General features: G+C 39.6%; 1 protein-coding gene across 1 annotated transcript in view; it reads right to left on the bottom strand.

Moving 5' to 3' along the window:
- LOC136886717 (uncharacterized) overlaps positions 1-27677 on the bottom strand; it is a 420809-nt gene that overhangs the window by 341683 nt on the left and 51449 nt on the right. Inside the window, exons 3-4 of the mRNA XM_067159522.2 lie at positions 25183-25218; positions 142-11196 (exon numbers count right to left, since the gene is read on the bottom strand). Coding sequence (XP_067015623.2) covers positions 142-11196; positions 25183-25218 — 11091 coding nt within the window. The remainder of the gene's footprint in view (positions 1-141; positions 11197-25182; positions 25219-27677) is intronic.

Raw genomic sequence — 27677 nt, 5'->3', positions numbered from 1 at the left:
TTAGTATATTGAATGTAAGATTATGTACATCACAGCTCAGTGAATATGCAAGATGTAAACGGCTATTACGGAAAAGTATAGTACAACAGTTTTCAAAACCAAAGTAAGAACAAAACAAAACCATGTAATCAGTGAACTTACCCCAAGTTCTGTATCCGGTGTCTCAACTTGCACTGCTTCCACTCCTTCCATCACGATCACTATTTGGTTTTCCCAAGTATCTTTATCCACAAATTCTTCAATTATGGTTTCACCTAAATTATTTACATTTTCCAGCACTACTTCTTCTTCCAATTCATTCTCAGCTTCCTGTTCCACTTCACTTTCAAAGTCTGATTCACCCTTCTGCACCCCATCCTCTGTTATATGGACTTGTATTACGGACTCTCCATTTTCACCACAGCTTTCTGTTACATTTGTTCGCAGTGCATCAGCATTCTGAATTACAGTTATTATTCCTCCATTCTGATCGTACAGAAACCTAGATGCTCCCAGTTCTCTGTTAACTTTGTCAGTTTCCTTTGTATCTATAACTCTGGTTATTTCAACAGTACAGCATCTAGCGCCCTGGTCTAAACCGCTTTCAACAGTACAGCATCTAGCCCCCTGGTCTAAACCACTTTCAACAGTACAATCTCCTATGTGTCTTTCAGATTCATTCTCTATCGTGCAAACTTTGACGTGCCTCTCCACTTCAATGTCTGCCAAACATGGCCCAACATGTGTGTCTGCTTCAACAGCAGGTACACTAATGCTGATGATGTTACCGTCAACTGTATGCTCTTTGAGAACTCTCGGCTCATCGTCACTGACAGAACACAACAAAACTTGACCATTCGCATTATCCTTGATTCCACCAGAACACGTAAAATTCCCACCTGCATTGTCAGTAGTGTAATCACCTATATGACTTGTATCTTCCCCTCCAGTTTCAAATGAGCAAACTTGTCCTTCATTTTCAATACCACAAACACACAATTGTCTCTTCCCACTACTGTTAACCGAACAAATTGAACCACACTTTTCTTCCAGATTATTGACTATACCAAGTCCAGTTTGAGCCACCGCTCCACCTTCAACTGTACTCTCAATAAATTGCCTTATTCTCTCTATAGTACAAAGGTCTATTTCCCCCTCTCCTTCAGCTTGAATGGCACAAATTGCAACTTGATTTTCACTGCCACCGATAACAGTTTGACTTTCTACTTCGCTGTCAGATCTACAAACTACACTTGGTATTTCAGCCTTATTGTCGGACACAAATGTTGATTCATCTTGAATACTAAGGTTATCATCAGGTACATAATCTCCAATTTTCACTTCCTGTTGGCTCTCTACTGCAGATCCATCCATTTCTTTGTCATCTTTAGTATCAAGCGAACTCTCACAAATTTTATTCAGATCTTCTTCCCTCACGTCGAGACATTTTAAAGATTCATTTTCTACATTTATCTGTCTAGCACTGTCTGCAGACAATTCTCCCGTCACAACTGTGTTCTCAAATTGTGCCTGCGATTTGTTCTCATCACTAAGCTCCCCAATTTTGTCTTTTTCAAGCACATACTCCTTACTTAATCTTTCTTCTGCCTTTGACTTTTTACTCTCATCTGTCTTGTTTTTAGTTCCAACCTCTTCATTTTGCTTCTCTCCTCCTGTAACTATTTCACCTTCAACAAATTTGCCTTCTACCTTTCTTTTAATTTCAAAATCATATTCTTCCTTTTCCATTGTACTTTCCTCAACAACTTCATGAGTGCTGTTTTCAACTATCCTGTCTTTATAATCTGCTTCCTTAGCCCTTGCACATTCCAAAACTTCTCCTGACTTAACTACACATTCTTGAGTTGTTTTCTCAGTTTCCTTATTCATCACACTTCCCTCTACATTGGTTCTAACATCACAATCTTCATTTTGTTTTCCTTCCTTCTCAAACACTGCACATTCAACTTCTCCTTGCATTTTATTTACAATTTCAGATTCAGTTTGTTTATCACTTTCCTCGACCAGCGCACATTCTTCAATACCCTCCTCTGGCTTTTTTCCAACTTCACAGTCTTTGTCTTGTTTCTCTCCTTCCATAGGCACTGCACACTTCTCAATATCCTCTAGCACCTCATCTTTAGCATCCTTTCCTTTAATCATTACACCTTCACCACCTTCCTGTAAGGCTTTCTTTTTAACTACAACTTCCACATTTTGTAGTTCTTCCTCACCCACAACACTTCCTTCAACATTCCCTTGTGATTTATTTCCTTCTTCAAACTTTGTTTCATTTTCTTTAAATCCATCTTGCATCTTCTTCCCAATTTCAGGTTCTTCATTTTGTTGTTCCACAGCCACTGCACTTTCCCTGACACCCTCATGTGCCTTACTTCTGTTTCCACATTCTTCATCTTCAATGATTTTACTCTCCTCAGCTTGCTGTATGTCACTGTCTTCAGCATCAACAAAGCCTTCAACTATACACTGATTCTCACTCTGTCCACGCTCCTCTCCTTCCACGGTACACTCCTCTCTGAGTGTCAGCCCTACATCAGTCATCCCTGCTGCTACATGACTCAGTCCTTCATTCTCAGTTCTGCACACCTCATGTGCTCTTTCAGTACTGGTTACAGGTCTTTCTTCTCCCTTTGCAGCTTCAGTTTCTCTCTCTTCCTCCATAACATGCTCCTCAACTTGAACTTCTCTGCTCATAGCCAAGTGTTCATCACTTACAATTTCTTCCGGTTTGCTGCGCTCAGTTTCTCTCGAGTCTTCACCCAGCAGTCCATATTTCTCTTTCACGACATCCCCCTCCTTTACACTCGCACACTGGTGAATATATGTCTGTGCTTCACCCTTCTCCTCGGTCACTATTGTACAGTCTCCAGATTGTTCTACTCTGTTTCTAGATATAAGCTCGCCGTTTTGCATCAACTGCATTGCTTCTGTACACTCCTCGTTCCGTCTCTCCTCTTCCTTCTGAATTGCACTATCCTGAATCCTACTAGCTCCTTCAATCATCACTGTTGCATCCTCCCTCTGCTTCAGTTCTTGACTTGGAATTTCTCCCTTCTTCACCTCAGTTTTCTTGTACTCTTGATTCATACTATTTTGTACCATTGTACACTGGTTAAATTGCCGTTCCTCCTCTCCTGTAACCTCATCACATCCATCTCCCTCCTTCACTACCATGCAATCCCTGTTCCCACTTGTTTCATCTTTCAGAATCGAACACTTCTCAATTTGAACAAACTTAACTTCACTATTCAGTTCTGGTCTTCTATCTTCCACCACTATACGATCCACAGTTTGTTGGATCTTCTCGTCTAATTCACCAATGATTTCTGCATCACCCTTCAAATTAGACTCTTTCATGACCAAACTTGCATCATTCAGGATTTTGTTTTCTGCAGCCAAAGAACACACCTCAATTTGATTTTGTACTCCCTTCAAAATTACATCCTGTCCAACTGGAATTTTCCCATCAAGTGTAGTTTCCATCTCACTTTTCTTCTGTTCAAGGAATGTTTCTTCTTCAGGCCTCTTAACTTTACTTTCAGCTGTTGATTGAACTTCACTTTCAGCATCAGAAGAAGACCTTACCCATCTTTCAATGTCCTCTTCAGTTTCTTTCGTTCCTACTGGCCTTTGTGCACTGCTCACAATTTCTACTTCTTTCTTACTCTCATACATACTAGGTTTTCCTTGACTCTCCTCAGCCATTTCAGTCACTCCATCTCCCCTGATCTCCTTTACTTTCTCTTCCATTTCTTTATCAGCCAGATCTCCAAATGGTCTTACTTCTTTACTGACAGTGTACTGCTTAGTAGGACTTCTGTTTTTATGAGTATACTTGGTTATTTGTTTTGGATCCTTGTTCTCCCTAATTGCTTTGTCTTGTCCTTCTTCAATCTGTCTTTCTCCCTTCTCATTCTTCTTTGCCACCTTCTTTATAATTATGCACTTCCTTTTCTCATTTCCATCCTTCAACTCCTCTGTTTGTTCCTTTTTCAAGCCAGGCCTTTGCTTTTCAAATGGGAATTTTACCTTATCCTTATATTCTGCACTTTTCTCTCCATGAGACTTCTTGATCTGGTGTTCTTCCTTCTTGACCTTGCACACTTCTTCAGATAATCCTCTCTCTTTTCTGACCTCACTGGATATTTGACTTCCTGACTTCTCTAGGATATATTTATTGAATAACCCTACCCGCTTCTTCTCAGCGAGATATTTTTCAAATTTTCTCCTCCTCATCTCCTCAGTCATAACTTTCTTAATTTTTCGAACTCCTTTGTCATCACTTCTCAATCTCTTTTGAACTCTAAACTTGGGTTTGCTTGACATCTCAACAGGAGATTTATCAGTTTCTTTTCCCACCTTAATCTGAAGCGAGTCTTTACCTTGCAAATGTTCATCCTTTTTCTCGCCTGAAATCTTTGTACGTGAGCTTTGTTCATTCTCGTCTCTTGGGCTCTTGAACAGTCCGTGTACCTCCTTCAGAACTGTTTTCTTAAATTTTGCTTTATTTGTCTCAACTCCTGTCAATTTCTGTCCCTGGTCCTCAACAGTAATCACTTTGATATCTTCGTTGATGTAGCCCATTTCTTTACCACCAGCACACACCCCGTCCTTTACAATTTGCTTCTCCCTCATCTCTTTACACACTCTCATCACTCTTTGCCTTTTTTTCACAGTCTTGCACTCCCCCTCCTTTTCAAGCACAGACTTGTCATTTAGTTTTTTCAGGACCTCAGGACCTTTATTCTTCACAATCTGCTTTTCCCTCTTCTTCTGTAGTGTTCTTACAACAACTTTTCTTTTACTTTTGGTTTCACTCGGGAACTTCTTACATTCCTTCTCATTTTGCTCTTCTGTTTTCTTCAGAACTTTATCCTTTATTATAAGCCTTTCTTTCCTACGCTCAGGTGAGTATTCTACAACCATTTGTTTGTCCTTTAACTCCTTTGTTTTCTCAATTTCTCTCTCATCTTTTTTTACTAAATGCATCTCAATTTTATCCTCTACATCCGTCTTCTCTCTCTTCTTATCAGATGTACTTTCTGCAACCATTATATTGTCCTTCTCCAGCTTTGTATCTCTACTTTCTCTAGCATCTTCCTTGCCAATTAATTCTCCTTCTTTCTTCACAACTTTATCCCCAACAAACGTAGTTTTCTTCTTCTTATCCAATACTGACTCTAAAACTGTTATATTGTCCTTCATCTCACTTGTAGCCTTGGCTATCTTCACTGAACTATTCTCAATTTGTACTTTAGCAATTTTTACAACTTCATCCACAACTACTTCAGGGATCTTGGCAACTTCATCCTCAACCATAGGAATTTTTGCAACTTCATCTGCAATTACTTTGAGGATCTTTGCAACTTCATCGTCAACTATACGAATTTTTTCAACTTCATCAACTGCTTTAGGAATTTTTACAACTTCATCCTCAAGTACTTCACAAACATTTACAAGTTTCTCCGCAACTACTTCAGGTAACTTTGCAACTTGGTCCTCAACCATAGGAAATTTTGCAACTTCATCAACTACTTTAGGAACTTCTGCAACTTCATCAACTACCTTAGGAACTTTATCTGCAACTAATTCAGGTAACTTTGCAACTGCACCCTCAACTATAGCAACTTTGGCAATTTCATCCTCAACAATCACTTCTTCACTCTTCCTATCTGACATTCTTCCCTCAGCTGATGTTCTGTTGCATGTCTCATTTGTCTCTTCAGTCTTTTCCTTATCTTCTTCCCCAACTAGGCGAATCTTAATTTCACCTATTGCTTCTTCCACACCTTCACCGCTTACAATCTGCTTTTCTCCCTCACCATCAGGTTTACTTTCTTCAATTATAGCCTGCTTTACAATCATCCTGTTGTTCGTGTGTTTGACAACTTTTTGTTTGTTGTTTAACTCGTTCATCTCCTTAGGTTCCTTCTCAATTACATGCTTCTTGGCTTTATCCTGTACAATCAGCTGTTCCTTCTTTTTACCAAGCATACATTCTTCATCCCTTTTTTTGTCCTTTGCCTCATCAGAGCATTCACTCTTTTCAACTTCAAACTTCTCAATTTGTACTTCTGTTTCTTTCAGAACTTGATTTTCGGCACTCATTTTTTCTGTCTCCGTAACACGTACATATTCTCCAACCGTTGTTTCTTTGTCTATATCCTCAATCTTTCCCTCATCTTTCTTCTCAGCTGTGTATTTCTTCGAAACTTCATCCTCCATAACTGCCTTTTTCCTCTCAGACTCTGCTGTCCCTCCTCCATCTGTTCCCTTGTCCTCTGCCTTTTTCAAGTAGTTAGCATTTTCTGCAACTACGTACTTCTCAATTTGTCCTTTTGGTTGCATCGCAAGTCGATCCTTCATAATCTCATTCTCTATCCTCCAGTCAGATGCACATTCTTTGTCTTCTGCCCTATTTGTATTCTCAGATTCCCTCTCTTCTTCCTGTTCACTGAACAACACTCCTACCTCTTCTACAACGGGTCTTAGCACATTTTCTGTAATTTCAGGTGCTTTAATCACGCTCAACTCTCCAGGTAATCTCTGGTAAATGTCTACAGAGGTATCTCCCGTGCTCTGGTCACACTCTATATTAAGAGCTACAGATTTATCACTCATGCTTTCAGCCCTCCTTGGCTCTATAGTTAGAGTTGCTTGTCCTTTATCAATATCTACCGCAGTCTTTCTTTGGCTGTTCTTTTCTACAGAAGAGTCTTCTACTGCCTCCATTTCTTCTCCTCTACCATCATCAACATCTGCTCCATACTGATCGATCACCACTGGACTCTCCCCATCTGTGATCTTATTTTCATATAAAGAACTTTTCAATTTTTCTATAACTTCAGTTTTGGTTCCTCCATTACTCACAGCAGAGTTGTTTCTAAGAATCTCTTGTCCTCTTGCCTGTTTAATGGACTCAACCTTACTTTCACTGTCATACTGATACAGATGTTTCTCAGTTGGCTTTACCTCTCTGTTCTCCACAGCTGGTGGTATACTCTTCAATCTTTCTAACACAACAAAACATTCCCTAAATAATCTCAATCCTTTTATAGCTGCATCAGGTCCAGCTCGCTCCCGACACTGATGAACAGTATGTATTTCTGAACGCAGTTCTTTTACCAGAGGTGGACATGTATGAACGTTCGTAACTGTAACAACTGGATTTTGATCTCTTTCTACTCTCTTAGGATCCACGTCATTTACCACTGACAGTCCACCAACAGCTGATATACCAGTACGTTTTTCTCCACTATCTTGACTGGGTTCAATGACAGTTATGCAGTCTTCAGAATTATTTCCTTTCTTGTTGTATGATATATTAACTTGCTTTGAACCTAGTCCCTTAACAAGAACAGTACGATTACTTTCCTTCTTTGCAGAAACATCGAGGCTTTGGTCATTTACAGAAGAGCATTCCTCAACCTCCACTTGCTCTTCCATGTGATCAATATCATACCCCAATAACATTCCATTTTCGTCCATTAAAGCTGGTATATCTAAGCGATTTTCACAAATCTTCTGAGCTATACTCCTGAGTTCATCTTCAGTTCTGAAATCCTCGACTTGGTTTCTTTTCTGATTAACAGTAGCATTAGCCAGCTTTGATCTACATCTTCCTATTTTACTTATTCCTATTTTCTTAGTTGTAACAACAGGACGTGGGTCTGTAATGGAAGAATATTCCCCAACTTCTCCTCCCTTAAGATCAATATTATTTCCCACAGACATTCCTGTTTCGTGAATTGAAGCTGATACGCAACCAGATTCTTTGTTGGTCTCCACTGTTTGTGTCTTTGCTAAAACTGTACAATTCCTTCCCTCCTTAGCTGGACTGATGATACTTTGGTCCTTTACAGAAGAATGTTTCTTGATTTCGCCTCGCTTTTCTTTACAATCTCCATCATTTCCCATCAACATTCCTGTCTCGTTCCCTAAATCTGATATACTATCAAGTGTGTCTCCAATCTCTTGCACTGAACTCTGGCGTTGATTAACAGTTGTACAATCCTCAATCTCACTGCCTTTCTCATTGTTAGTGACAATAGCTGGTCCAGAATCTTGTCCTTTTACCAGAACTGAATAATTCCTCTCCTTTTCAACTGAAACAGGACCTATTTCCTTAATGGAAGAGCTGTCATCTCTCTCTTGATCTACATCATTTCCTGCAGGTATTTCTGTTCTGAGTGCTAATGGTGACACACTTTTAAGTCTTTCTCCAGTGTCCTTCAATAAATTCTCTGGTTTATCTCCTGTTATCCTGTTCTCAATTTGATTTCTTTTCTTGTTCTCGGCGGCATTAGCTAGCGTAATACTACGTCTTTTTACCATAACATTACGATTTCTTTCCTTCCTAACTGTAACAGCAGGACTTGTTTCTTTGATGGAAGGGCTCTCACCTCTCTCTTGATCTAGATCATTTCCTGCTGATATTTCTGTTCTGTCTGCCAATGGTGACACACCTTTAAGTCTTTCTCCAGTGTCCTTCACTAAATACTCTGGTTCATCTCCTGTTATCCTGTTCTCACTTTGATTTCTTTTCTTGTTCTCGGCGGCATTAGCTAGTGTAATACTACGTCTTTTTACTATAACATTACGATTTCTTTCCTTCCTAACTGTAACAGCAGGACTTGTTTCTTTGATGGAAGGGCTCTCACCTCTCTCTTGATCTAGATCATTTCCTGCTGATATTTCTGTTCTGTCTGCTAAGGGTGGCACACCTGTAAGTCTTTCTCCAGTGTCCTTCACTAAATTCTTGGGTTCGTCTCCTGTTACCCTGTTTCTTTTCTTGTTCTCGGCGGCATTAGCTAGAGTAATACTACGTCTTTTTACCATAACATTACGATTTCTTTCCTTCCTAACTGTAACAGCAGGACTTGTTTCTTTGATGGAAGGGCTCTCACCTCTCTCTTGATCTAGATCGTTTCCTGCTGATATTTCTGTTCTGTCTGCCAATGGTGACACACCTTTAAGTCTTTCTCCAGTGTCCTTCACTAAATACTCTGGTTCATCTCCTGTTACCCTGTTCTCACTTGGATTTTTTTTCTTGTTCTCGATGGCATTAGCTAACTTTATATAACGTCTTTTTACCTTAATACAATTTCTTCCCTTCCTAACTTTGAAGGTAGGAATTCTTTCTTTAAAGGAAGAGCTCACATCTTTCTCATCTGATATTTCTGTTCTGTCTGCCAATGGTGACACACTGCTAAGTCTTTCTCCAGTGTCTTTCAATAAATTCTTGGGTTCATCTCCAGTTACGCAGTTCTCGCTTTGATTTCTTTTCTTGTCGGTGGCATTAGCTAGCTTAATACTTCCGGTACGTCTCTTTACCATAACAGTACGATTTCTTCCCTTCTTAGATGAAAGAACAGGACTTTCTTCTTTAATGGACGAGATGTCAGCTCTCTCTTGATCTACACCATTTCCTGCGGATACATCTGTTCTGTCCGCCAATGGTGACATAACTCCAAGTCTTTCTCCAACGTTCTTCGCTAAATTCTTGGATTCACCTTCAGTTATCCTGTCCTCACTTTGGTTTCTTTCCTTGTTCTTGGTGGCATTAGCTAGCTTAATGCTACGTCTTTTTACCATAACAGTACGATTTCTTTCCTTCCTAACTGTACCAGCAGGACTTTGATCCTTTATGGAAGAGCTTTCCTCAGTTTTGGTTTTCTGCTTCTTGAGATGCACATAATTTTTAACAGACATTTCTTTGTTATTCACTACTAGTTTTCTAGTTCCCTGAACAACATTCTTGGTATCATTTACAGTAATTTGGTTACCATCCTTCTTCTTGGTACTATTAGCCAGCTCTGGTGCTTGTCTTTTAATCAGACTTGCATGATTCCTTTCCTTCTTAACATTTACAGAGGGAATCTGTCCTTTCACAGAAGAACATTCCTTGATCTTGGATTCCCTCTTCTTATAAAAGACATTTTCTACCGACAGCTCTGCCCTGTCATCCTCAACTGATATCACAGAAAGTCTTTCTTCAGTCTGCACAGCAATACTCTTGTGCTCCTTAATGGTAGTAATACCCTCATTTTGACCCTTCTTCTTGTTCTGAACCAGATGGCCTGTCTTCGAACGAAGCCTCTTCTTAGCTGTCTCAAGTGAGCTTTGGTTATTCATAAAAGTCCTATTTATCACCATTTCTCCTTCATTTTCATCCACATTCAATGCTTCTGTGCCGTGAACTGTAGGTGAGGGACTACCTAAACTTTCTCCTCTCTCTAGAACTCCTCTTGAAGATCCATTTTGAATTACATCATTTTTCAATTGTTCTGGTTGCAGTTTATCTACCAGACCTTTCTGCCCCGTAATAACTGGGCTCCGATCTATCACAAAAGATGTTTCCTTACCTTCTTTCTCATACATTGTATTGCGGGGTGGAGTCAAAGGAATACAGTCATCATGGTTTCGATCTTTGTTTACAATTGCACATGCCCCCTCTAAACTTTGCCTACTCTCTACAGCAGTTAAGCTATCTATTAAATCTGTGCAATCTTCAACTGTGCAATCCTCTACCTGCCTTCCTTTTTCATTATGAAATACACTTTGTCTCGATCTCTCACTCTCAATAGCACTTTCACCACAGGCTGCCTTCTCCCTACCATCCGTACATTTGTCAATTTCAGGTGAACTTTGTTCTTTGTTTCCAGCTGAATTCTTTTCAATCCAACTTCCATTGCCTCCATTTTTCACGATGTATTGGAGAGTGAATTCCTTAAGTAGTTTATCTACAACACTTTGGACTGTCAAATCTCCAATTTGTTGTTGTATGTCCTTGAGGGAATACCTCCCACCATTCCTGAAGCATCTCCTAGGTCTGTGAACATCAGGCTCTCCAGACTTGTTAATTACGGCCAGAACGGTAACATCATCGTCTTCTGAAGAATCAATGGCCCTATTCCCCTCACCCAATGGACTTCCTTCGCCTATAGCCTCTGCCTCGACTTTTCCTTCAGCTGCACATTTCTCGCCATTTCTTCTTTGCCCTGCACTTTGACTTCTATTCGCATTTTCCGTTCCTTCCTTCTCCACAACAGCCACCACTGCAATATCATCATCGTTGTCCTCTCCTCTGTTTGATGGTTTTTCTAATCCTCCGGTACTTCTCGTTCTCTTCCGTGGCATGCCTGGTACCCATTCACATGGATCTTCCGGCAAGTCCAAACTAGGATCTTGCTTATCCTGAAAAGTAACAATACAGCAACAATTAGACATGGCAATTAGAGAATAATGTAATACTAGAAATTGTGACCTTGAGTGGTTAACAGCTCTATTAAAATAAATCAAAATTATAACATGAAAAATGTTCACGTTCAAAACAAACTAAAAAAAACAAATAAAAATAGGTAAAACAAAATGACAGCTAAAGATCAAGGATGTGGAAAGCGAAATGGACCCTACAAGGCCTGGGAACATTAACTTTTGTGGATGCTAACTTCAAGAAGAGGTCATTTATCTAAGAGAACAATTTCTTTTTTATATTTATATATAAACACAGGGTCTCTCATATAAACCCAGACTGTCCAGCGAAGTTTTTACTCTCCGAGACTTGAGCAGCAGTATGGAAGGCATGCACATAGTTCTTGATCTTGCAAGCAGCGTGCACGTATTCCACCTAGCAGTTGCCAGTCTGAATCTCAGCTGTTACATGGCGAGACAAGTTATTTTCGTATGCAAAAGTTATTTTAATTATGAGTCGGCTTGATGGGTATGCGATGCATTTGTTCTGCAATTTCCTGGTGAAGTGCCATCTTCATGAGCACAGGTTCAGGTAATTAAGAAAACAAAAAATTGTAAATAAATTTGAAACTACTTGCTCAGTGTTCAATAAAAAGCATGCACGCACACAAACAATTTTAACATTGTTTAAAACCTGCTGATCCAGTCACAAGAGTGAGATATTGTGAGTGGTATCTTGCATCATTGAATGATTGTTTATTCGACCCACAGCTTGTGTTATTTTCAAATGAGGCCTGGTTTCATCTTAATGGTCATGTGAAAAGTCATAACTCTCACTATTGGTGTGCAGAAAATCCTAATGGTGTTTATAAAGTACCTCATTATGACAGGAAGATTGGTGTTTGGTGTGTTGCTAGTCCAAGACGAATAATTGGGCCTATTTTTCTCGAGACAGTAAATGCAGAGTGTGATTTGTACTTGTGGTGTAAACTGAAAGAAAAAGTGTATCTAACAAATCCTCACACATTGGAGGAACTGAAAGAAAACATTACGAATGAAATCAGAAACATTACAGTGGAAGAACTCCTCACGTCAGCCAGAATGTGGTTATCAGGTACAACGCCTGTATAACCCAGAAAGGACGCCAATTCCAGCATCTTTTATAAGGTAAGATTTCATACAAGTTTATATATATGCTTAAAGTGAGGCGGCTGCGCACAACATAAGTTTGGCCGAGGAAACTGCCGTAGTACAGACTACAAACACCGTGCGCATATATATATCTTGAAACAGGAATGTCACTGTGACATTCACTATTGAAGTATTTTTGGCACAACTCGTAACACCACCTGTACGAGAGGTTTGAAAAGACCGCTGTGTGCGCAACCGGCTCGCTGCAGGAGAATCGGCCAAGGACAGATGAAGTAGCCATCGAACATTCCATTCCTTCCATCTCATTATCTCCAGTACCAAATGTGATATGAAAATTCTGATCACATCACCGTGTAGCCCCAAATAACCGAGGGTAGTATACCAAATTTCATCAAAATCGGCCTTGGGATAGCCGAGTAATTGAAGGTAGAAGATTATCTAAACTGAAACCACACCGCCCGGTCTACGGATATAAAAGGAGCTCGTTGAGCTAGTATAAGTCAGTATCTGCGTGTATTCCCAGCTGCCATGGTGTGCGGGTCAGCTGTGGAGATATCTATTCGAGGCCGTTACCCTATCCGGCAGACTGCCGATGATAGTTGTGTTAAAAGTACAAGTGTTCGTGTCTTAATTACTATTATAGGCGAGTTGCATACGACTTTTTATCCTCGACGATAATTAGAACTCTATTATTTAAATATTCATAAATTTCTGTCGAGATGTTGCTTGATAGTTGAGTTTACTGAACAGAGCGCAGAGTGAATGCGCTGGGTTAATGATTTTCAGTGAGTGGATCAGAGACATTGACAATGTCATATGTTTTCAAAGCTTTGATAGAATGTTATCATAACCTAGCTTTATTTCAAATACAAATTGTTTATTGTACAGTTGGTGAAGTGAATTTGTGGGAATGGGCCGTGAGGTTGTAGAATATTGGAAGTAGAAGGTGCACTGATGTTAATATGTGTGCCTGACATGTTTGATTTTGGAAACAAATGCGAAGCTAGTGCGTTGAGCGCAGGTGCGATGCTATCCTTACCTAATTGGTCAAACAGTTGTATCATAATGAAAATCTGAACTCTGATTGGTGGAGAACCTGTATCATAATGAAACTTGAACTATAATGAGCCTCATCCTAATTGCCCAGCAGCTTTAAATTAAATCGAGGGATATTTCAAGGAATTATTTGGGCCATCTAATTATATGACACCTCTGAACTCCTCTTTTCAAACTGGCAATAGTGTTCCTAGTAGGCTGGTATTACCGGAAGAGGATGCGCTCAGAGCCCTTTCTGGTGTGCGTATAGATACATTACATCTCCCAGCCATGATAGAATTTCAGTGAACAAGCATTTGAAAGCAGAGAAATTCTTCACATTGTTATGAACTGCAATGAACCATTTTAGAGAGGTTCCTGCAAAGTTTACAAAGGGAAGAACTGTTATCTTTAATAGCGGTGACCCACATGATCTAAGAAATTGGAGACGTATAACCATTTTCTCAGTTATTAGAAGAATAATTGAACATATGTTAAGATGTTCTGAATTTACCTCCTTTCCTTACATAGGAGTTCACCTTTGAATTTTAACTTCACAGCCAATTCTATGCAAAGAGGCCTAGCTTTGCAGTTAGGTTCATTCTCATTTTGTTTGGAGGCAATACCCTTTTCTTTACCTATGTATTAAGTTGTAATTATCACTTGGGTTAGCTTCTTGGTATTACTGTGTTTCCTTTCATAGGTACGGGAAATCTATGCCCATTATTCAGAATGTTTTAGATAATGATGCAATATTCTGTACCTCTGTGTTTGGTTTAATTTCAATATTTGTTTATTACTTAATCGACATGTATCGTTGGATTACGTTTTCACAGATTCAATTTTGGTGCCAAGGCACATGAATAAGTTAAAGTTGCTGTTTGTGCGTGATGTCAAGGTGCAGTATGTCAAAGAACCCTTATTTCCCTTTTGTAACTATGTAACCAAAAGTTTTCCATTCTTTTAGTTTCTGATTTGTTTCCTTCTAAGTAAATGTTGTAATCCAAGGACAATTACCTGTTCATTTTCTTTCATCACAAAAGGCCTCGTTCCATATTACCTCTCAGGGTTTCATGCCGCTTCCTACATCCATTCCATAGTTGCTTTTCAGCGTTATGTCTCAATGAATAAAGCCTATTATGTATTAAGTCTTACACCATCTCCCTGGTACCATGTCAAGTCCTAGGAGGTTAACGCGTAGTCAACGCAATGTTAGGCCTGCAGGGGCATCGAACGTCAAGTGTAGGTAAGGATTTTATTCTGTATTCGAGAATTCTGATAATACGCGAAATCCTGCAGGCCACATTATTTTTTACGTATTATATTAGGTATTCAGTATGAAGATAGTACCTAAGTTGCAAACTTGTACGAAAAAGAAAACTTTGTATTCTATGTCTCAGCGAATACATCCAAAGCTAGTCAACTTGCACGTGCAGTTATTTTTTTGCTGATATGTTCATGCTAGGCTCTCAGTTTTTAGAACTTCAAAGATGCTTCCCAATATTACGCCGTCTGTAAATAAAGCATTTGTATTACACCTCACAGCATAGGTTAACCCTAGCACTCTTAACCATAATCAGGTAAGCAGTTAAGTCTTAAGAAGTTAACAATAGGCCATGTAAGGTGAGGTACTGGTCATCCTCCTCAGTTGTATCTCCAGACCCAGAGTCTGTACCTCCAAGACACTGTCCTTAAGGCGGTAGAGGTAGGATCCCTTGCCGAGTCCGATGGAAAAAAAAAAAACGACCCTAAATAGTAAACAGATTAAAAAGAAGAAAAGAAGAAGAGGAGCATTAGAGAATGCCTCTATAAGGCTCTGTGTATGTCTATTTACACCTGTGTCCTAGCCGTTCCCTACGTTATAATACAAGGCCTTGAAATGCACTCGTGGGTTGCTTCCTAGTTCACCATTCAGCCGCTAGGATCGCGTTCTTGCCCCCTTGTATTCGCATGGCCGTATATGTCAAGTAAATTATATCCTAAATAAAAAGAACTGAATGTTTTTGCGAGTATTGACAGTACTTTGTTTATAGAGCGGTGCTGCATAATTTTGGATATGTCAATGAAGTTTCAAAACTTACTTTCTTTCTTTTACTTGAGTGGCTCAAAGCAATGTTGTCTAACAGAGGTCTCAGAAATGTTCATAGTAGAAAAAGAGGTCGTTTGTCGCCTTTACACTTTCCAAACTTAATTTCACTGTTGAATATGTCTTTTGAAAAAATATACGTACACATTTAAGTAACTCTCTTCGGGGCAAGTACTGCGTAGCGGAGATGACAAATTCTGTCGTTCAGTGCAGAAGTGCCACAGACAATTTTCGGTATCTGAGGGCTCCTCGATCTTGAAAACGAATAAGACACAATGTTGGACTTTGAGTAGCTGGAGAAGAGATGTGTTCTAAACAGCCTTTACAGTCTGTTTGTTCCTTCGCCACACGAACCATAATGTCATTTTATTCCGCTTGGCGTCCTAGGTAGCTGAAGAAGAGCTCGATGTCATAGCTCGTTGGGTTTCTCGTCAATGCATAATGTAAATGTATACTTATGAGGTATTTTACGCAGGGGGGATTGGGTAGTCAAGATCTACGCCTGATACATTTCTCTCATGAATCTTTAATTTCTCTGAATGCATTTGAAGTTTCTTAATATATGACAGGAAATCATTAATTAACCAACTGAGGCGTTCATCTTCAGTACTAAAAGATGCTTTTTTTTTTTGTTTTTGCTGGTGGCTTCACGTCGCACCGACACAGATAGGTATTATAGCAACGATGGGATAGGAAAGGCCAAGGAGTTGGAAGGAAGCGGCCGTGGCCTTAATTAAGGTACAGCCCCAGCATTTGCCTGGTGTCAAAATAGGAAACCACGGAAAACTATCTTCAGGGCTGCCGACAGTGGGATTCGAACCCACTATCTCCCGGATGCAAGCTCACAGCCGCACGCCCCTAACCGTACGACCAACTCACCCGGTTAAAAGATGCTCGTTTGTTCTCGTTCCTGGAATATGTCCCATGTGAGGTGATGCAGACGTCATGCGCATCGAACAATTCCATAAAATGCTCCATAAAACAAATGGCTTGTTTTAAACTGAATTTAATGCCCTTGGGACAAACCACCTCCATACTTTTCAAACCAGAGATTGTTTCAGGCGAAAATACAATATTTTTAGCTCTTGCTACATTCATTTTCGCCAAATTTGTTGGGCAAATTATTTTCCTCGTTGGTTTCCTAATTTAAGATTTCTGAGTTTGAAGATGCCTCTCAAATGATCGCCGGTCACGGTAGCATTGTTTACAAAAAAGTCCAGTGACAAATTTTGGGATCGCCCGATTCTTATGACGTAACTCGGATAAAAACTTAGGAACAGAGGCCTACTTCGATCAGCTTGAATTCTTATCTCATGCGTACTTCCTCTGTATAATGATTCGAACATTGAACATTCACTGGAAACTTGTGAAACGAAATTCCACTACCTTTAATTTATCGTGAATAAGCCATGACTGGAACTGCGAATGTTTAACATCAGACGAATACATAATACATTCACAACCAACTCAGTTAATGAACACGTTTAAAGGTGCGAACCTGGTAGACAGGGGGCAAGAAAGCGATCCTAGCGGCTCAGTATTGAACTTCAGTATAACTATTTCCATAGCGTTTTACGGGCTCTATTTCCAGGCCTTGTATTATAACGTAGGCAACGGTCCTAGCACAGCTCTCCCCTGAGTTAGCCCATCCCTTTTAGTCACCCTTACGACTAGCAGTGTAGCATTAATAAAATTCTACCCCTCCACTCTACCTCATAAAAGAATTCAGATCTAAGTAGAGTAACGTTATCTTAGTAGCAAGGGTTGTAGTCACTGCGAACAAGCTTTGACCTACAGCTGAAAACTCTTAAGTTCTCTCGAGTTAGGTGTCTTGCGTCATAAAACACAGTCGCATTCCTTTACAACACCAGATAGGAAAAAATACAGCTTAGCTAGCAAAGTCATTTTTTCTTTCTGCTGAGATGTGCATGTCTCCACATTTACTGTAGTCAGTATACCTTCATTGTGCGCCCATTTCAATCAAAGTAAGGATATTTGAATTGCACATAAGCTCTTTAGTTTTGAGTTTATGTCAACTCCATGTTCAAATCCTTGGAAGTGGCATTTACTCTGCTCCCCTAGGGCTGAAGTGTCCCCTACAAGAGTTAGCCAACGAAGTTAAATAGACGACAGCTTAGCGCACAACATGTCTAGACTCAGCTAAAGAGCTGCGATTTTGCCAATGCAGACACAACAAGAGCATAGGTTGCTCGGTTCCTACCTAAGGCAATGGTGCCTCTGGAGGAGCTTTACTCTGCTCGACCCCACCACCTCGGAATAAAGTGTCCTACAAGAGCTAGTCAACGAGGTTAGATAGAGGGTATGCCTAGACTCAGCTAAAGACTCCTCGAGTTCACCAATGCAGACACAACAACAGCACAGGTTGCTCGGTTCTTACCTAAGGCAAGGGTGCCCCTGGAGGAGCTTTACTCTGCTCAACCCCACCACCTCGGAATAAAGTGTCCTACAAGAGTTCGTCAAGAAAGTTAGATAGACAACAACTTAGCACACATCATGCCTAGACTCAGCTAAAGACCCCTAGTTCACCAATGCAGACACAACAGCAGCACAGGTTGCTCGACTCCTTCCTAAGGCAAGGGTGCCCCCTGGAGTAGCTTTACTCTGCTCAACCCCCAACCACCCCCGGAATAAAGTGTCCTACAAGAGTCGGCCAAGGGAGATTAGATAGACAACAACTTAGAATACATCATGCCTTAGACTCAGCTAAAGACCCATAGTTCGCTAACCCATGCTTTCTCAAGTCAGGCACCTCTTTCGACAGAATTCCATAAGATAACGACATCCTATTGTCTGAAGGTGTCAGAGGTCATAGCGTGTGGCGGCCATCTTGCGCATTAGCCCCTGCGCCAGCTCTGGCCTTTTTTTCCCCTACTCATATGAGACTCCTGATGCTACAGTTGTTACTAATAAAAGGAAACATTTAGTTGACAACAATGAAATGGATGATTTTCATTCTGTGACTGCTTTGATCGCCGGCTCAGTTGTCTAGGGGTAGAGTGCCTGCCTATCACCCAGAGGCCCTGGGTTTGATTCCTGGCCAGGTCGGGCTTTTTAGCTGGATCTGAGGGCTGGTTCAAAGTCCCATCAGTCTACGTGATTACAAATAGGCAGCTATCTGACGGTGAGATAGTGGCCTCAGTCTAGAAATACAAAAATAATAGCCCAGTGAATTTGTCGTGCTGACCACATGACACCTCGTCATCTGCAGGCCTTCAGGCTGAGCAGCGGTCGCTTGGTAGGCAAAGGCCCTTCAGAGCTGTAGTGCCATAGTGTTAGACTGCTTAAATCGAACAGGGTGTTTAAAAAAAAAGTAACGAAAACCGAGTCTATGCATTTTAACCCTTTGCCGTTCCCCATTTAAAGGCGGATGCCCGGCCATAATTACTGTGTTTTCTGACAGAATCTTTTAAATCCCAATAGGCACAGCACCATAAATACCACTCTTTAAAAGAAAATACTAGAAGTCAAACAAATAAGACATAAATGTAATTTCTTTTGCATTTTGTTCCTAAATGATTAGTGCATAAAAATGTGTACTCACTCTAATTTTGAATATCCACATTTCACTTCTGATGGTATTCCAAACAGCACCCCATCCTGCACAGTGGTAGATCACACACTGCTTACATTTGAATGTTGTTTGTTTGCCTCTCCCAGAAGCTGCCCTATTTTTCATTTGTAAACACAAAGCACACACTTTGGCATGACTAGGTATCCTCACAAGAGAATGAAATAATTTAGGGGACTGACAGCCGATGGGTAAATTTATTCTCCTGCCCGTACGTTTGCAGAATGTGAAGTTCCCAATCAGCTGTTGCACCAAGTTGCACCAGAAGTTAAGCCGTCTGTTTCCATGAGCTGTGAGAGCTGGTCAGTTACTCATATCATAAAGAATGAAGGTAAAACAACCAATCCCATATAAATTAGAACTCTACATATGTCGTATTTCATCAGTGTTAGTGTCTTGCCAGGTAGCATCAACAGTGCCAGTTTTTCTTTGTAAATATTCGACTTGAACATTCGTCTGCTCTGCTACTAGCTCATAAAATTCTGATCCCACAAATAATTCAAAAAATCTTTTTCGGAACTCCCGGAAGGTAAATCGTGATTGGGACTGGCATTGTTTTCCCATATTTTCAGTCTATGAAATCGAATATTTTGGCTCCAGATATCACTAGCAAGAGCCTCCATGGCTCAGGTAGCAGCACGCCCGCCTCTCACCGCTGGGTTTCGTGGTTCAAATCCCGGTCACTCCATGTGAGATTTGTGCTGGACAAAGCAGAGGCGAGACAGCTTTTTCTCCGGGTACTCTGGTTTTTCCTGTCATCTTTCATACAAGCAACACTCTCCAATATCATTTCACTTCATCTGTCATCCATTAACACGTTGAGTGCCGAGCCGATTGTAGCACACTATTCCACTGGTGCCAGGCATGTTTTTGAATTGCATTCCGCTGGTGCCAAAGCAATTGTACGCGTTGTAGTCTGTTTATATGATCTTGGGATGTATTTATATGATGTACTAAGTAAATTTTATCTCACCATACCATGGTCATGTGTGACGCCATATGGTGTCACATCAATTTTTAGGAAAGATAAAATATAGCGTGACGCCATATGGTGTCACAGAATTTTTTGACATGGAATGTGCAATACGAATTTCAAATACGGGATATTTATTTGCTAATTCAAATTAACGCAATATTTATGAAAACCTAGTAAAATGCAAAACAAGTACTTATATTACATTACATATTGTTGTGAACAGTTTTCTGATAACTCTAAACAATGAAAATATGCGTCTCGGCACGCCCGAGTTCTTGTTACTCGTAATTTTTCAAACCTTATTGGCATCGTTGTTCAAACATCGTCCTTTGTACACTTGTTTCATGTGCTGTTTTCATATTTACGTTTTGCACATCTGATCGGGAAGTTAAGGGGAACGCGCTAACTATACGCCACCTGGCTGCTGGCGCAGCTCGACACAGCCTGGTTGGTTCACGTCCGCTGCTCCGCTCCTCCCTACCTCTCCGCCACATCCCGATACTCTAATACGCTTCTAATTTTATGGCTATTTATTTGTTCAATTTTGGCGTTTAAACTTGCGCTGGGTACATGCAGTTTTCACCTTAGCATTCTACTGCCTCCCACGAATATTCCTACCAAATTTCATCCGAATCCGAGTGTAACACATGTATGTGTTCCCTCGTAAGATTATTACCAATATCTTCCATTTTTCATATTTTTGCACAACTATATAAACTGAGTGATAATACGTACGTAAACGAGGAATAAACAATGCCGGGCGCGCTTTCACCTGTGACAATGACCACTGGCCAGTCAGTGGCTTCAGAAGAATACTGTGGCGCCACATGGTGGTATACAGTAAAAATACATAGCTGGAATAGACCCTGAAGTTCGCCCTTCACGTAGTACCAATTTTACGCGCATAGATGTCACAGCTGATTATCTACGGCGCATCGCCTGAAACTCAACTGTGCCGCCATATGGCGTCATGCCAACTCTGATTTCAAGAACGGTGTGCCGCCATATGGCGTCACGCCATCTCAAATTTGAAGGCCACCGTGACGCCATATGGCGGCATGTGGCACCCAACGTGTTAATCATTGCCCCAGAGGTGTGCGACACGCTTCGGCAACTAGCACAATTCCTATACTCGCCATTAGATGGGGGCTTCATTCATTCCACTCCTGACTCAGTCGAATGACTGGAAACAGACTGTGGATTTTCATTTTCATATCTCCAGTAACATTTCTTCACAAAATATTTGTTCAAGCTCATGATTCTTGGAATCATTATCACTACTACATTTATCAGAATACAATTCTGAACCACAACTAGAAAGCTCACTATCTCCACTAACTTCTAACATATCTTCAATTTCGCATTCTTTCATACCTATCGACACAACTCCGCGATTAGACGACATGGTGTGAACTTGAACAAGAATAATCTCTAACTGAAAGGCGATGTTTATAAAGTAGGTCTGCTTGAGAAATACACACAAGAAATGCTGTCAACAAGGTCCTGACAGCTTGCTGAGTCAAGGGAATACAGTGTGGTTTCACAAGAACCTTCAATATTTCTCCCAACACACTTCTAATGAACGCGAGTGTGACAGCAGATGCGTGATAATACTCGAGCGCTCTGGAGCGTTAGGGACGGCAAAGAGTTAACAATATAAGCTAACTTACGGTCTGTATTTTTATATTCACTTAAGTTTTAGAGGAGAGCTGAGTGACAGCCGACATGCCACAGTATTACATGTAACTAATCTCATGATTAGACCCGTATTGAAATTTGCTGTAATATGCTTACAATTTTGTGATTTTTTTATTCCACCTTTTCAATACAATTGGTTTTTTTGTTGTTAGATCATAATGCTACAACACTATTTTATAGGGACATGTTTCGCTTGAATTTCAAGGTCTACCCAAAGAAAGAACATATCAAATTCAAAATCTCTTGACACCCAAAACAGAGTAAACAAAATATGGCTAAAAAATGAAATAAAGTTGCTATATAGAAAGAAATCGTTACTAAACTTGCAACTTTACAAAGTACACTTAAGTAGTCCCAATTTACATCCCCATTAGAATGGAGTTCAATTCAACAGTATACCAACGAAAAACTTTCCAACATCTTAGACAGAAAGCAAAAAACTCTGAAAAACAAATTAGAACACCTAAAAGAAGCTCAAAAAATTCAACAACACACGTAAATAGAGAAAAAGACTCGATTTCTTTAATTAAAAACAACCCTGCAGCAATTAATTTATCAGACACCAACTTTTCTGAAAATGAAATGAACATACTTAATAACGGAGCTAAATTCAATTGGTCCAATCCGCAAAAAACGGAAGATTTAACAACCACAATAGCGGAATCAGAAGTAAATATAGGGAAATTGCTGACAGAAATACAAAATGATAAATTCGAAGTAAAAAAGAAACTCCCAAGTTTAGTAAAAGAAATGAAAACCGACTCCAACCATACCCTCCTAAAACAAATAAAGGAATTAAAAACAAAAATAAGGGATAACAACGTTATTGCAACCAAGGCGGATAAAGGCAAAACAATAGTCCTATTAAATAAAAGCGACTACATTAAAAAAAACGAAGAGTTCTTTTCTAATGAATCTTACACTATAGTAAATAAAGACCCGGTCTCTAGAATTCAGCGAAATCTAAAAACAATCCTTAAAAATTCAACTTGTTTATTTAATGAGCAAGAACAACAAAAAATTGTTAACATGAACCCAACAATACCTAAGGCAAAGGCACTACCCAATATACACAAAAACAACACACCCATTCGACCAATCATAAACAGCAGAAATAGCCCAACATATAAAATGTCAAAATAATTCGTAAAATTCAATTGAATTTTTGAGGAAGTATTATAGAACTTATAATAATAACAATAAGAAATGATTCACTCCACCCGAAATCCCACAAACAGGCAACCTTTTTTAGTGTGGTCTACAGAGCTTACAAAATACCCTTGTCACCTGCGAATTTAACGAAGGAATTAAATTTTATAAAAGAACTAGCACTAGTCAATGGATACAAAATAGAGATGGTAAATCGAATCATCAATAAAGTAAAACTCAAATTAGCCACAAATCTTGCACCGGAAAAAACTAAAAAATCAAAATACGCGACTTTTACTTACACCAGTCCAACGATTCATCAAATAGCAAACCCATTGAAAAAACGGGATATGCAAATAGCCTTCAAAACACACAACACCAATAAAAACTTATTCTTTATTCATAACATAGTAAACTCCAACAATAACAAATTTCAAGGCTTCGAAATATACAGACTATTATGCACACTGTAAATTTTCATATGTTGGCCAAACTGGCCGCAGCTTCCTTACTAGATACAAGGAATACTTTAACACTTTAAAACCACAATAAATATTCCACAATGAGTAACCATACAAAAGAAACCGGCCATCAGTATACCTCAATAGACTAAGACCTCACAATAATCAAAAGGATTGAAAAGGGGAAGCTAATGACACAGTTTGAAAATATATATGTTTATTTGAACCAATACTTTAATAAGGGAAAACAACCTGAATGACACGGTCGATATAAAAAGTCCATTAATAGAGCAATTGCCAATATTATTACAAACTTTCAAGTCAGATAATAGTAAATCCTTTACGATATTTAATCTGAAGACTCCCACCACAGAAACTACTTCGGCAACGCATAAATATTCCCCTCCACACAATACGCCAAGGTCCAACGCCCCGCCTACCGTCCACTCCCCTACCCCCACCTCGACAACAGATAAGAACTCCTCACCACACGATACGCCAATGTCTAATGCCCCGCCTAATATTTCTTCCCCTAAATCCCCTACCCGGCCTTCACACCAGCTTTTCCATACGTATAACACAAGGAGTAGAACCACAACAGATAACAGTCACCGTAATGTAATAAATTCCACAAGGTTTTGTAGTAGCAGTCAAAGGGGTAAGTGAGTATATACCATCTGATCACTATAAAAGCACAATAACACACAAATTTATTAACGTAAATTCTCTTTGTTACAGACACACCATCATTCAAACATTATGAAAAAAAACAAATCAACTTCTCAAGATTTTGGATTGACGTCCCTTTTGACTAAAACCCTCATAAATACAAACTGCTACCAACGGAAAATCTGATCGTCATAATAAGACTAGTTCGACGAAACTACCTAATTCAACATCTTACTGTTCAAAACTAATAAATTACAGTGACAAGCCTCAAAATTAAAACCTGAAGCTGAATTCCAACGTATCCAAGATTTTAATCTTCAGACACTAATAAATTTTAACAATAATTACGACTCAAATTTTAACATGGATGTCAAATTACAATTGTTTTTAATAAACTAGAACTTTGAGAAAACAATTTTAGCCAAATTTTCAACATTTGAAGATACTGTGTTTTGTACGTCAATGTCTTTAGAATTAACAGTTATTCCAATTTTAGTATAGTCATTTATATTGTTAAACTATTAATGTGTTTATAAATTCCTATGCTTATATATTTTATTGTTTAATTTGAGAATTATAATTAAGCACAAATTTCAAAACAAATCAAATATGACAGGTCTTAACCTTGAGATGATTATACAGGCTGATGATGCTTGAAATTCAGGCGAAACATGTCCCTATAAAATAGTGTTGTAGCATTATGATCTAACAACATAAAACCAATTGTATTGAAAAGGTGGAATAAAAAATCACAATATTATAAGCATATTATGCCACAGTATGCAGTCCTAGAGCACATGTGGTGCGTGGAACATTATTTCTCAATTGATGGAACACGGCAGAATGGTGGTCCTTCCCTGAAATTTGTGGCAACCGCTTTCCAGAACCATTTCCAAAGACCTCTACTGGCAAACAGGGTCCGTGAAGAATCAGGAAAGCCCCACACCACCAGGAGCAATGAGAATGTCAGTTGTGTGACAGAGAAATTTCAGCAGTCACCAAAGAAGAGTTTTCTAGGTCCTATGAAACGAAAGCTGACTATTCAGCCTCTTCTCACTTCCACAATGAGAGAAAAATATTCAAATATTTGGCACAACGAACTCACAACTCTAAACGAACAACTGTGAGGGAAAGGAACAAAATATACCCTTAAATAATGCAGGAAATTACTCACCGTTTCAACACGTTTCTTAGTAAGACTCCGGAAGCGCTGTAAACAGAAAAGTCACCAATTAAATATTCATAACCATAATCTTTTCTAAACTGGAAATCTTAGAAAAACAGACATATGTAACCAAAACAAAGTTTCAATAATACTGAAAATAAAAAGAAATATATGCTGTTGCTTAGATCCTGGATTTGTGCTCAGAATGTCGGTAGATGGAAAGAAACAAGTACAACCTTCTCAATTTATCAATTATTTTCTCAAAAATTTCACTAAACTGTCAGCATATGAACATTCATTTTATACAAGCAACAAAAGAACAATATAACCAATCACACATTTTAATGAAGTAATTATATCCCAATGTCTGAAAGCAAGGAGCCATCATCCCATTGTTGAAAAAAAGCTGATAGAAAGAAATGTACCAACTACAGAGGTATAACTATGTTGTCCCATGACCTCAAAATCTACGAATCCATCCTTGAGAGCAGGATTAGAAAATATGTTGAACCTACACTTGAGGAGGAACACCATCGATTTAGACCTCATTTTTGCCATCAGAATGCTCTATGAGAAGTATTGGGAGAACGGTAAAACACTTATAACTGTTTTTCTGGACATCGAGAAAGCATATGATCCTGCACCACGCAGGCATAAATGGTAATGTTTGAGACATAAGAAAGTGCCCGATGACATCATAGCACGAGTACAACGATTATATGATGAAACCAAGTGTGTCCAGGTCCAGGATGGAAGGTCAGGTTGGTTTGAAACGAAGAGTGGAGTCCAGCAAGGAAGTTGTCTTTCACCACTTCTCTTCATAACCATAATGGATGAAGTTTTAAAAGCAGTTAAGAGAAAGGATCCAACAACTAATGATAGTGGGATTCGAACCTACAATCTCCCGTATGCAAGCTCACAGCCGCGCGCCTCTACACGCACGGCCAACTCGCCCGGTCAGAAATGAAGTTCCTCCGTTCTTGTCTACAAAACAACAAAAATGGATAAAATAAGGAATGTGGATATCCGACAACAGCTTGGATTGGAAAGAAGCTTGCTGGAGACTCTAGAAATGAAGAGATTCCAATGGTATGGTCACATGAAAAGAATGAACCCTCACAGGGGTCCTCGAACATACTTTGACCACAATGTTCCTGGGAAGAGACAAAGGGGAAGACCTCGTGATGTTTGGGAAAAACAGATAATGAAGGACCTTGAAATTAGAGATGTGAACTGGTGTCGCATATATGAGCAGCGTCTGTGGATGGATAGAACAAACTGGAGGAGGCTCATACACAACCACACCTGGCTTGCTGGAGCGAAGAAATGATGATGAATTATATTGTGCATTAATATTTGTTCTACCTAATTTGTTAGTCAAAATTTAAGGATAACATTGAGAACACCCTCCTAAACTACACTTCTTAACATCCCCATTTATGGCTGGTCACCACAGATATTTCCGCAGTCCTATGTTGTATAATATCCCAGATATAAAAAATTAAAAAGACTCTGCACTCGGATGTTATGCGCACAGCCAGTGCATATTTAGTTTTACATTCCACGTAATCATCAAGAACAACCGTTTCATCAAAACTGGGGCATATAGTCACCATCATCATCGCATCGAGAATTTACATAATCAGCTAAACACTCTCGTTTACAAACACTGCAACAGAGTTAGCTGGCATTATTCTTAAAAATGTGTGAATTATTAGCCATTAAATAAGGGACTCTTCTTATTCTTCTTTTCTACCGCTTTTCCCACACCTGTGGGGTCGCAAGTGTGAACTGTGTAGCACATGTGGATTTGGCCCTGCTTTACGGCCGGATGCCCTTCCTGACGCCAACTCTATATGGAAGGTTGTAATCAGTATTGTGTGTTTCTGTGGTGGTTGGTAGTGTAGAGAGTTGTCTGAATATGAAGAGGAAAGTGTTGGGACAAACACAAACACCCAGTCCCCAGGCCAGATGAGTTAATCAGAGGCGATTAAAATTCCCAACCCGGCCGGGAATCGAACCCAGGACCCTCTGAACCAAAGGCCTCAACGCTGACCACTCAGCCAATGAGTCGGACAAATAAGGGACTCTATCAGAAGCAATATATAGCTCCTAACACAAATATTGTTATTCAATTTATCATCCTATTAATACGGTTTTTGGAGATGTTGAGGTGTCCTGCAGGAGTTCTTTAATGTGCCGTAAATCTACCAACACAAGGCTGACCTGCTGGAGCCCCTTCAAATACCAGCAGACTGAGCTAGGATTGAACCTGCCAAGTCGGGCTCAGTAGCCCAGCGCTCTACCGTCTCAGCTACTCAGCCTGGCTCTCCTGAAACTTTTAGCACCACATACAGGAGTGATATATCGTTTATCTGCAACACACTTTCTCTTCCATAAAACAGGTGATTAGTGCTGCCATCTATCCTACACAAATGAATTATAACCCATACAATAAGGGACTCCCAACAAGAGCAATATATAGCTCCTGGAGCTTTTTAGTG

Source organism: Anabrus simplex, chromosome X, assembly GCF_040414725.1.
Source record: "Anabrus simplex isolate iqAnaSimp1 chromosome X, ASM4041472v1, whole genome shotgun sequence".
Taxonomy (NCBI): domain Eukaryota; kingdom Metazoa; phylum Arthropoda; class Insecta; order Orthoptera; family Tettigoniidae; genus Anabrus; species Anabrus simplex.
This window is presented reverse-complemented; position numbering and strand designations above follow the sequence as displayed.